Genomic DNA, 13139 nt, shown 5'->3' on the forward strand with positions numbered 1-13139 from the left:
CGGAGTTCGTTCCTTTCTAGTCAGAGTCAGTCCAGTCATGAGGTCTTTGAACTTCTTCATGCGGATGTATGGGGTCCTAGTAAGATTCCTACTAGGACTCAGTGTCGATATTATCTTGTTATTGTTGATGATTTTTCTAAGTTGTTTCAAGTGTTCCTAATAAAAGAAAGATCTGAAGTTCCTAGTATTATTAAGTCATTGATTCTTGAAATAAAAACTCAGTTTAAATCTGTTGTTAAGATTATTCGCATTGATAATGCACTTGAGTTCAAAACAAAAGCCTTGTTGCAATTTTATCAAGATCATGGCATTCAACCCCAAACTACCTGTGCCTATTCATCTCAACAAAATGGGGTGGCTGAGCGAAAACACAGGCACCTGCTTGATATCGCACGAACCCTTATGATACAATCCAATGTTCCTGCGTTATATTGGGGTGATGCGGTTATCACTACTTGTTATCTGATCAACCACATGCCTTCATCTTCTGTGGGTGATCAAATTTCATTACATATCCTAAAACCTAATGCCCCCACTCTTCTCATTCTCACCAAAAATATTTGGATGTGTTTGTTTTGTATACAAACTTGGCCCTAACCGTGATAAATTAGTTGCTCAAGCTACAAAATGCATATTTATAGCTTATCCAAAAATTTAAAAGGGACATCGATGTTATGATCTAATTTCTCGCCGAGAGTATGTCAGTGCGGATGTATCTTTCTTGGAATCCATTCCATATTACTCTAGTACCGGTTCCCCGATGCAAGTTGATCCAGCTGAGTCTTCCATTACCTATACCTCCTTTTCCTTTGGAATCTGTGCCCTCATTACCGAACCAAACTTCATCCTCTTCACGATTTAATAATCCTTCATTGGTATATGTGCGTAGAGCTCCACCTCTTCCAGTGCCTTCATCTTCTTCTTCTCCTGAGGTAAGTATTACTGACAATAGTGATCTTCATGATGATGATAACAGGCCAATCACTCTACGAAAGGGGACACGACAATGTACCTTATATCCCATATCTCATTTTATCTCCGATGTCAGAATTGGAAATCAGATGAAAACTTTTATTTCAGCCTTATCTGCTGAAACTATTCCTCTGAACTATCAACAGGCAGAGCTAGATAACAGGTGAAAGCTGGCTATGCAAGAAGAAATGGATGCTTTATTGTCTCAACATACATGGGATCTAGTTGATTTCCCAGTGGATGCTGACATTGTTGGATGCAAATGGGTATATACAATAAAGTACAAATCGGATGGTTCTATTGAAAGGTACAAGGCCAGATTAGTAGCAAAAAGGTATACTCAGACTTATGGTATTGATTTCTTTGAAACTTTTTCTCCTGTTGCACGGATGTGCACCATTCGTCTTGTTCTCTCAGTAGCTGTTCATCGTGGTTGGAGCTTGTGTCAATTAGATGTGAAAAATGCATTTCTATATGGGGATCTATCTGAGACAGTTTACATGCAACAACCTCCAGGATTCGAGGTTGAGGGGGCGTGTCAGAAGATGCGTAGATTGAGAAAGGCGATTTATGGCTTGAAACAAAGTCCGCGTGCATGGTTTCAAAAGTTGTTTGAAGTGATGTCACGCTTTGGTTTTAATAGGTCAGCGGCAGATCACACACTATTTATCAAGAAAACTAACTCAGGCATAGTTGTTATGGTGGTATATGTGGATGACATCATTCTTACAGGAGATGATGTGAAAGATATTGAAGCCACAAAGGCTCATCTTCAAAAACACTTTGTTACAAAAGACCTTGGTTCACTTAGATATTTTCTGGGTATAGAAGTTGCCAGGAGCCGTGAATGGATGGTTTTGTCTCAACGGAAGTATGTTCTTGACTTATTAAAGGAAACTGGAATGTTGGGAGCTAAACCAGCTAATATTCCCATGGATCATAAAGTTCAGTTGTTTAAAGAAGGGTCAAAACCAATTGATAGCAAAAGCTATCGCTCACTACTAGGAAAGCTAATATATGTAACTGTGACGAGGCCTGATATTGCTTTAGCAGTAAGCAAAGTTAGCCAATTTATAGACAAACCAACTAAGGTACACTCGAATGCAGCTATAATGATTCTCAGGTATTTAAAATCTTCTCCTGAAAAAGGGTTATTATTCAAGAAATATGGAACTCTGGAGATAGTGGCTTACTTTGATGCTAACTATGCAGGATCTGTAGTGGATAGAAAATCTACCACAGGATTCTGTGTGTTTTTGGGAGATAACTTAATTTCATGGAGAAGTAAGAAGTAAAATGTGGTTTCTAGGTCGAGTGCAGAATCAGAATATAGGGCTATGGCCCAAACAACTGCTGAATTAATGTGGGTTTAGACTGTTCTACATGATCTTCAGGTGAAGGTTTCCTCTCCTATGACCATGATGTGTGATAACAAGGCTGCCACATATATAGCGAACAATCCTGTTTTTCATAAGAGGACAAAGCATATTGAGGTTGATTGCCACTATGTAAGAGATATGGTTCAAGCTGGTCATATCACTACCAAATATCTAAAGTCGGAGGACCAAGTTGCAAATATGTTTACAAAGCCTCTTGCTAGACCAAATTTCTCAAAATGTTGTGGCAAGCTAAGCATGATTGATATCTATGCTCTAGCTTCGGGGGAATGTTGAGATTAAGAGGTTTTAAGTTTAAGTTTTCTTAAACTGTAGGTTATTTGATATTTCTTGTTTAATGAGGGACTTGTATGTAATTTTTTACATTGGCCTCTCTCTATTTAACATAAAGATTAGCCCTAATCAAAATTAACGAGTTCTCTCTCGCTCTCTCTCCTCTCGTCTGCCTTGGCTCTGGTGCTCCTTATTCAAGTCACTACACTTGTGATGCAGCAAAAGTCAGACTTGCTGACAATACCATTTTGAAATTGATATTATGCTGTAATATGTGTGGGTAGATCTGGATCAGATCTGCTGCAACGTATGTGTATGCAGTATGGACAGATCTGTCGCGTCCCATTTATGTGCAGATCTGATCCAGATCTGCTGTAATACGTGTGGTCTGATCTAGACCAGATCTACTGCAACGTATGTGTATGCAGTCTGGATAGATGTCGCGTCCCATTTATGTGCAGATCTGATCCAGACCTGCTGTAATACGTGTGCATAAATTTGGACCAAATCTGTTGCAACGTATGTGTATTCTGTATGGTCAGATCTGTCGTGTCCCATTTATGCGTAGATCTGATCCAAACCTGCTGTAATATGGGTGGGCAGATCTGCTGCAACATAGACAGTTTGGATAGATCTGCCGTGTCTCGTTAGTGTGCGAATCTGATACAGATTTGTTGATATTATATGTATGCAGACTAGATCAGATTTTCCGTGTACATAAAGTTGCAAATCTAGTTTGATTTTGCTGAAGTATATGTTCTTTTTGTTATGATTTAAAACATGTCTTGTTACATGCCTTTACAACTGATTTTGTTTGGTATTGATTCAGGCTTGAATGTTTATGCTCATGTATTATTTTTTTGCTATGTGCGAATCGAACTACATGTCCATGCAATTGTGAAGATTTTCATGTTTTGGCTTTATCGGTTATGCAGCCAACTTGTTGTGTAGGATACACACATGTATTATGGGGGTTTGGCTGACCCATGTACATGATTATGTTCATGTACATGGATCAGCCAGCATGCTGGAAATGCGGATTGTTTCGCAATGGCCGATCCATGTACATGAATGTGGTTACGTATATGGGTTACCATCAATGGTTGAACTTTTAAAAAGAAAATTTTCTGCATGGTTGTCTAAGTGCATGAGTTTAGTCATGTACGTATCCATTTGAGGTGATACATAAAACTGGTTCTGATTTGATCATGTTTACATAAATGTGCATATCATACGTATGAAAATTCTAAAGTTATTTTGATGTTTGCATAAATATGATCACGTGCATATTTGGATGTTTATACATGAAATTGATCATGATAATGTATGTTGCAAGCATTTTTTCGCATGCGTATGCAAATTGGCATCATGTGCATTCATGTTATGTGATTGAATGTGCATTCTGGTCATGTGATGGAACAAGGTGTGCATGTTCACTAAGAAATTTGCATAAGATGCATATATCTCTTGAAATGCTTTTGTGGTCAGTTGTGAACCACTACAGGTCATGTGGGCCAGGAGCATGTGTTGCTCCATAATTTGTTTTTATGAATTGCAAAATTCGTTCTTGAATTATTGGTTTTTCAAAAGTTAACTGCATTGTTAAATGCGACGGGTCAGGGCCTGAATTGGGTTTTGCATGTTGATTTGCAAAACGGTTCTTGTGTTAAGAACTTGAAATTATTTAAAAAGATAAAATAGACAAAACAGTGTAATTAATTCTTCTAATTAATTCTTCTTGAATGTTCATTCCAGAGTGTGGGAATCTTGGATGGCGGTTTTGGGAAAACCATGAGGATACTAAAACTCTGTGTGTGATTGTGTTCATGAACCCGATGTGGTGGTTCACCTCCTGACCACAGTTTTAAGGAGGTTTCAGTCACTTTGTCTGGGGGGTATTGTTGTTGATACAACTGTTGTTATTAGTATACCAAGAAAGTGATATCAGTGGATGCTGACTTCCCTGATGTCCCTACATTAGATTTTGATTTCTAATATTCCGATGGATGGTGTTGATTCTTGATATCGATCAAGGAACAATTGTAGAACCTAGTAATAAACTAAAATTTGTGTTAAGCTATAATTGAGAACCTAACTTGGACTTCGAAAATTGTGGTTTTTGTTTTGAGTATCCGCGGGTTTAATGAAAGGTGAAACTAAAATTGTGTGCATTTAATAGGGACATGCATGAAAAAAAAAGCTTTGATAATAACTTAATAAGTTATTCATGCATGTGCATTGAATCATGCATCTTTACTGTTCTGCATTAGTTCATACATTCATACTCATTCTATGTCATATGAAAATTGTTATTGCATGATACTTGTTTTAAATGCTTGAATGATAAACTGATTATGAAATTTTTGTGGTTACATTCCTCTGAATTTATGCATGAATGTGGTTCATGCTCTTTCCTTTCTATTTGGATTTGTAGAGGAATGAACATAGAACTTTGGTTCTTACCCTGTATTTCAAAATGTTTTTCGGGACCAGGAGCTCAGTGATGGGGTGACTGCTACATGGAGCCTGCGAGTTTGCGTGACATGTTATGATGTTCTTGACAGAGTGACTCTATGTTACTAACTATTTATTTATTTATTTGTTTTTATAAATTCATTTTATTGGTTAATAAAGTTGGTTATTCCTTCGTTGATTCAATGCACTCTCTTGTGGTTTGTTATTTATTAAATCTGTGAGACCCCGAATCCTTGGGTTTGGTTTCCGCAATTGTTTTAAAAAAAAAAATCACTTTTCACGAGGAAAAGCTGGGGTCATGACATATTTGTTGCATATCTGAATAGAAGTCTTGAACAAATTTACTTTCTTGCATCAGAGCCCTCAGCTCCTGCATGAGTCTATATTGCTTTGCCTAATTTTCTTGTTTGTACACTTGCTTGAGATGCCTTCAAGCTTTCTCGGTCTCTTGGAACTTGAAAAGCTTCGCTTCTACTCCTTGTTCCACAGATGCCTTCACCTTTGCACTCCTCCATGGACTTGGTAGCCACCAAGACCCTTCCCAACAACACCACAATCATAAAGTCAGATCAATAAGCATAGTTTGTCCTATCAAACTTCATCAGAACCAGTTGAATAGATTCTCCTTTCTCCATATTCACACCAACCCCCAACTACAAACTCCAAATATGCTGCACAAAAACAATAAGCACAAATCTACAGAATATGAGGTGCAATACAGTGAAATATGCCAAAGCAATGATGCTTGGCACTTCAGCCTAACTGCCAATGCCATTGCCAAGATCCAGTAAAAAAGAACACACTATTCACTAAAATTCACAAGCATTGCAACCAAAATACTCAATATCACACTCAGAAACTGCAGAAAAACAAAAATCTCAGTAATAGTATCACTTGATAGCACTATTAATAAGAAAGACCTAAAATATTAGGTACCGCCAAAAAGAACCAGTCAAAAACTTCAACCCAATCCCCATATGCTTCAAATTTCAAAAAAGAATTGATTGCAATCACTTTTCAGGCCAAAAACGACCCTAATGAATTCAACCCAAACCATCAAACCAATGTTGTATGTATTGTTGCTATGAGAAATATTGATACGATACAGGCCCGTATCGTACGATACGGGCTGCATTGTACAATATAAGGGTCAATGCACTTAAAAAGGGGCTGAATCATATACTTTTTCAGTTTTGGGTTTTGAAGACCTCTTGAGAGCAGACTCCCTCATTTGTGTAGAAGCCATTAGAGAGGTATCCACACACCCTAGAGATCGTGAAGTTGGATCCGCGAAAATTAGGGATTTATATCAAGGTAGAAATCATGTTCCATACTCCTCCAACAAAGATGGCATCTGGCATGACAATGTGACACACAAGTAATGAGTGAAAACCGATTGAAAAATTAGTGCAACTCTTGCCATAATATTGTTATTTATTTAATATAAAAGTATGAGTCTCGTGGCATGTTCTTAATTGCAAGATATTTAATATTTTGCATTGTTCTTATAAGATAATTGATGTTTGATGATGTCTTATGCAACTCATAGAGACATAAATGCTTCATATGTGATTTTATGGATGTGTTTTGTACAATTCATATTTCATGTGTTATGATTTTTTTAGAATTTTTGCTAGTCTTTTTCTGATTTTTCATGATTTTTTTGAAAAAATTTGAATTTTTTTATTTAAAAATTATGATTTTTTACGATGCGATACTTATCTTATTTTGGGCCCAACCGATACAGGTAACGATACGATACTTACAACCTTGCATCAAACAACTATCTGCCCAGATACAATGATTTTCTAGAATCTGCCTATTTTTTCTCACAAAACTGAGGAAATAAGAAATAAATCACAAAAAATCGAATACATCCCCAAATCGGATGGAGTTTGATTCAATCGATAACTAAAATAAACCCTACAAAACCCCTAAAATAGATTTTTATCAAATCTCCAACTGACACAATCAATCCCTTTCTTGTTGATGTCGGCATGAGGCACACTATCCAAGGTGAAAATTGAGATAGAAGCTCCTTCTCCGGCACAATTAGATGGTCTGTTTGGTCACAAATATGGGTATGATACCATATCCAACTTTAGGAAATTGATGCACAAGCATGGAGGAAGAAGCAAGAAACAAAGGAGAAGAAGGCTTCCATTAAGAAAAATGAATGAGAGAGATACACCCATATAGAGAGGTTGACCCCTCTATATCACTAGAAGGTAAAAATAGTTGATTGTACATGTATCTTTGAGAAAGTACCAAAGTACCCCTATAAAGAATAAAACATACGATGTCATAATGAGTGGTATTATACAAAATGGTATGATACACGTCTCAATAGTCTCTTGGGTTTGTATGAAGCCATAGTGATTACTCCTTGTTCGTAAGGGCATGACAATTGTGTTGGTTTACGTGGATGAGATAATCATAACCAGTAGTAATGTAGCCAACATTAGAGAATTGAAAGATATCTTTCAAGATTGATTCTATATGGAAGATTTGGGTATCTTAGATTTTTCCTTGGTGTACAGGATCAAACTGAGAATAATTCTTAAAGCAAATATACACAAGATCTACTTCAGCGTAGTGGGATGCTTCAGTTTAAACTGACCAAGACTCCCATGGCTCTAAACACTAAATTGCAGAAGAATCAAGATGATGATGACTTGCTTGATCAGCCAGAGAAGTTTAGAAGTATAGTTGAGGTCTCCAATACTTGACCTTTACCTAATTTGGTGTATGCAGCAAATCAGGCTCTCAATATATGCATGCTCTCAAGAAAAGTCACATGGAGGCTATGAAAATAATATTGCAGCATAATAAAGGGACCCTTTTGAATGGTTTGAGTTATAAAAAAGGGTCAAGTATGCTTTCATCATCTCAACTTGTGGTTATAGCATATTACAATGTGGACTGGGGCAAAAGATCCAAGTACTAGACAGTCAGTGTCACGTTACTAAGTTTCAGAATACAGGGCAATGGCGGCAGAGGCAGTTGAGGTGATATTGAGTACATCACCTTCTCATATCTTTGCATCAAAAGGTAGAAAGGTCCATGCTATATGGTGATAATAGAAGTGCTATAGTGATCTCTACTAATCTAGTTTAGCATAGAAAGATGAAACATATTAAACTAGATCAGTGGTTTGTATTGGAGAAAGTTGAAGATAAGATTTAACCCATGTTCATCATGAGTGAGCAACAAATTTCAGACTTATTTACGAATCCACTTTCAGTACATGAGCATTGGTTCTTGAAGAGCATACTGTCCTGGTTCAAACCAATGCACAATTTGAGGGGAACTGTTGTGATCCGGATCCATTTGTATTCAGTTGTGCTTTGTTTGTATGTATGAGGGCATATTTATTATTCAAGATAGAAGAGAGCTGAGTGGGTCATTATATGTCTTATGAAGGGTATTTTGTACATGAGAAAAATATACTAATACAACATACGGATACACCAGCCTGCATTGGGGACATTTTCTTGGCTGCCAATATTTCTTTCTCCTCTTTCTTACTTCCTCCTCTTATCATCTTGTAGGGCATAAATCCTATGGCACAACTTCCATAGATTCATGTTATTTTCTAGGTAGAATAAAAACTCCACCTTGGGTAGACTTCCATGTTATACAATTGTTTAAGGAATATATGGGGCCACACTTCATAAAATGTTGTAAATCTTTGTACCACCTCCCTAAGTAGTAAAGCAGATTACCATGTAATAACAATTCTTAAAAGATTCTCTTAGTTTTAATACTTTGTAGAATTTCCTTCATTCAGCAGCAATGTTAGGTTTCTACTGTTCAATTATTGGCTGGAATTTTCACAGTGAACATTCTCTTGTATCTTATGGGTGCAGGTCCTTCACAAGGGAATGAAACTACATCTTCGTGGAATTTTGTTAAAACTATGTCCACAGGTATGTATCATATCCGACGTTGCAATTCCGCCCTAGTTGTTGACCAATGATAGTTCTTAAAGACGGTTTTTTAGATGATCTATTTCAGGCAAGAGTTTTATTAACGCATATCCCACTTTATCGACCTGATGGAACCCTTTGTGGTCGACATCGCTCATCCCCGATTATTGATCAGGTATGCTGCTGTTAGGGCACATGATTTTGTTTTGCTTCTTGGAAGTTTTCAAGCATGCATAATCTACAGATGGAGCTACAATTTATCAAGTTTATGTGATTGATTTCATTCTCATGCTAACAAACAAACAGATGGTTCTTATGTCAGTTGTCCATGATGATGCTTGCCTAATTGCTTAATTTCCTTGTAGAGAATGGCTCTTGCTGAAGCTGGTCGAGGACCAAAGTAAGTCACTGTATCCACTTTAAAAAGTTGCAAACTAGAATGGTGTTTGAAATTCAGTGTATGGAATTAAACATCTATTTCTATGTGTATTGCAATTGTAGTTTGCCCTGTCTACTCTAGTTTGAAATGTCAATCTGGTGGTTGCTTTAAATAGGTCTCCCTTGTTAATGAGAGTAAAAAAGGAAAGATGCTTTTTCTATTATAGTGTCCTCTTAGGGCCTATGTGGATCTTGATATGTGTGGGTCCTTACGGGTTGGGTCCGCTAACCAGGATCACCAAGGTTGCGTGAGTCTACCCTAGTTCCATATCTAGTTGATGGTTCCGAGTTTGGTGGAGATGAGTTCTGGTTCAATGAAATGATTGAATGGGCTGGGTATTGGTGAAATTGGTTTCAGGCTGGAGTTGAATCAATGGGCTTAATTGGGTTGAAAAGAGTCAGTCTAGTGCCTAAGATTAGTCAATTAGTCCTAACGAGTTTTGGGTTAGGCTTGGGCAAGGGTGTCAAGCTCTCACCATGGTGGAAATGGCATTGTAATTTGGCGTGTTTTTATTTGGGTTGACTGGGGTGCAAGCAGGTTATGTAAAATGTGCTGGGTAATGGTTACAGATGGGTCTGATTCAGTGGTTGGGTTATAGATGAGAGTCAGGGTCTTAATGGATCAGTTGAGGAATGTAATATACGGTATCATATCTGTGTGTGTGCTATCCCTCTATGCATATTTTATTATTTATAGGGGTATTCTTGTACTTTTCAGATTTTTGTTGTAAAGTCAAAGTTAGCAGTCTATTTTAGTCCATTTTCAGATTATTTGTTAGCAAAGAGGGTCATCCTCTTTGTAACCTCTTCATTTTGGCGTAATGAAGTTTCCTTGTGCTTTCCTCTCTATGCTCTCTCACCCTATTTCCTCTCTTTTTGTTTCGATATGGTATCAGAGCCATATCTAAATTGAAGGGAGATTGAGATCGAGACTAGGAGGAAATGGAGACTCCATTCTAGTCAAGCTAGAGACTTGCATTGAAATTCATGCATGCTGACATCAGCAACTTAGTACAACTTGTCAGCTTTGGTCCGGTTGAGGTAGGGCTTTGATAGAGCTTGAATTCAATAGTCCAACAAATCAAGAATTGTTGCGATCAGAGCTGTATCGGTTTTTTTATAAACTTTTGAATATTTTCTAGGGTATGAATAATTTCTTGTCCATATTTGAGATTTTGAGTGGTTCTGATCAGATTGGTGGTTTTTAAGGGTGATGAATGTATGTTTTGGGTCATTTTTGAGTGAGGAAGCTATTTTTGGTGGTTTGGGTGCACGTTTTTTGCCTTTGGTTGAGTTTTGAAATGATCCAGTGCCTTATTTCTGGCAGTAAAGTGTTTTTGGGCATTTTCTTGGGTATCAATTGCTGTAGTTGCCCTATTTGTGTGACGTATTGTGCTCTTTTACCCTTGACATTGGCATCATGCAATTTTGAAGGTGTCTTTGCATTGTTGTGGCCATCGGTAGAGGTTTTTTGTACATTCTTGGCATAGGCACACTATTGTGGGTGTTTGTTGGATTTGGTTCGGTTAGCTAATATATACAACATTGCTTGGATCTTGTTTTGTTATGTTTCTTGTCTTTGTGCAGTTCTTTTTGTAGTTAGGGATTGGAGTGATATGGAGAAGGAAAGTATCGAAGTAATTCTATTGAAATTAGATGGGATCAATTATTTGTATTGGGCTGAGTATATGAGAACTATGGTCAAGAGTTTAGGATCTGTAGTTTTGGATGAGATTATGTTGTGGCATCATCGGTTTGTGTAATGAAAATAGCGGAAGCACCAATGACCCAACGAACTCTTTAAAAGAGTCAAACAAGGAGCCGAGAACACAAGCACCTAAAGTGCGCAAATAACACACTAAAGCGTAAAGTGCCTTAGAGGCAAAAAATATATTGAAGGAAGAAGGAAAAAAAGTGGGTTGAAAACCCTTACAATGCAAGAGGGAGAGCCCTCTTTTTATAGAGGAGAAAAAGGGGAGAGAGGAACTACATAGGGGCTCCCTTCTAGTCGTTGGGAGCCCCAACGGTCATATAATGACCGTTGGGGCTCCCAACGACTAGAAGGTGGGGCCCCTAGTGGTCCTATTACAATGATTAAAAATAAAAAAGAAAAGGAAAAAAAAAATAAAAATAAAAATAAAAATAAAAACAAAAACCTAAAAGTAAAAAGTACATGGGGAATTACAAAATACCCCTATCGGGTATTTGAAGTGAAAATATCTGTATATATATACTTATATATATACGCATGTATATATATATATAAATATATGTATATATATATATATTTATATATACATATTTTAACAGTTTGGTCTAATTTCTAGTTCCATATATATTAAGGTATCTTGTGTCATTTGATAGTTTGGATGGATCTAAAATTTTTGTGTCAGACCATGTAAAGGAGTGTGAGAGTTGCAAGCTAGCAAAGAGTCATGCCTTACCTTTTGGATCTATGGAGATAGAATTTGAAATAGTCTTTGATCTTATTCATTCAAATGTCTGTGGTGTCACGCCCAAAAACAAGTCCATAATTGCTCATGTCTTAGGGTGTGACTCTTGTGCAGTTCAGTTCTATCTTTGGGTCTTAAATGAACAAAACAAAACTTTAAAAAAGCAATAAGAAAATGAACATTTACATAGCATTTGTACAACTCTATCTACTAACTCATCTTCCATTAAAATCTTCATTACAAGATAAAGTAGAACTGCGAGGTGATTACAATGTCTTCTAAATAATCAAACTAATCACCAATAACTCCATTGTGGTTGATTATGCTTGACTTCCTTGTCCATATTCTCATCGAAATAAACTGAGTGTCTCTCTAAATTCTTGCTACTTTTATCAAGATTCTCATTTTGAAAACAATAACATTTAATGAGCTACATGCTCAATAAGCAATTAATTACAATCTTAATAATTAGGTTTTTAGGGTTTTAAAATAAGACATTTGAAAAGGACATTTTCGAAAAGACAACATAATAGATCTTAAATCACTTTTGCAAACTTCATTTGAACAACAAAACTAGTTTTCAAAATGTGGTACATATATAAAAGATGATAAAACTGATTGCCAAACACTTTGTAAATCACTTTGCAAAATTCATAAAACTCGCGATACTAGTGTGTATCGTACGATACAACCCTGTATTGTACGATATCATACAATACAACCTTCGACGCACTTTAAAAAGGGTTGAAACTTATTTTTTAATTTTTAGGTTTTAAAGATCTCTTGAGGTCCAACTTCCTCATTTGTATAGAGGCCATTAGAGGGGTATCCACACACCCTAGGAGTCGTGAGCAAGGTTACCGAAAATGGTATGAAAGCGCGAAATGTGTCGCTTCCGAAATGCACAGGGAAGCGATCCTTTTAAATGGGAAGCACGCTTTCCATTTCGCTTCCTACTCGCTTCCCCAATTGCTTCCCACTCGCTTTCACTCTCTTCCCACTCGCTTACCAATATTAGGAAGTGAAGTTTTTTTTGGGGGGGTCTTGAAGCCTTTAACAATTTTTTTTCCAATATCAGGAAATCTCGATTCCTATTTGCTTCCCACTTGAATCCTAGGTCACTTCCTTCTTCATTTCCTCTTCGCTTCCCTTCTTGTTTTGAGATGATTTTCGGTTCGTTTCTAAGTCGTCCCACGCTTCCC

The 13139-nt window shown here is 37.0% G+C and overlaps 1 protein-coding gene across 3 annotated transcripts in view; it reads left to right on the forward strand.

Moving 5' to 3' along the window:
• Nucleotides 1–13139, forward strand: part of LOC149845139 (Calcineurin-like metallo-phosphoesterase superfamily protein) — a 66409-nt gene that overhangs the window by 37932 nt on the left and 15338 nt on the right. For all 3 annotated transcript variants that reach the window (XM_089995543.1, XM_089995544.1, XM_089995545.1), the window contains exons 7-9: nt 8987–9046; nt 9121–9221; nt 9412–9446. In XM_089995543.1, the coding sequence (XP_089851669.1) occupies nt 8987–9046; nt 9121–9221; nt 9412–9446 (196 nt within the window). The remainder of the gene's footprint in view (nt 1–8986; nt 9047–9120; nt 9222–9411; nt 9447–13139) is intronic.

The sequence above is a fragment of the Nuphar pumila genome, chromosome 2, assembly GCF_984573655.1.
Source record: "Nuphar pumila chromosome 2, dmNupPumi1.hap1.1, whole genome shotgun sequence".
Taxonomy (NCBI): Eukaryota; Viridiplantae; Streptophyta; class Magnoliopsida; order Nymphaeales; family Nymphaeaceae; genus Nuphar; species Nuphar pumila.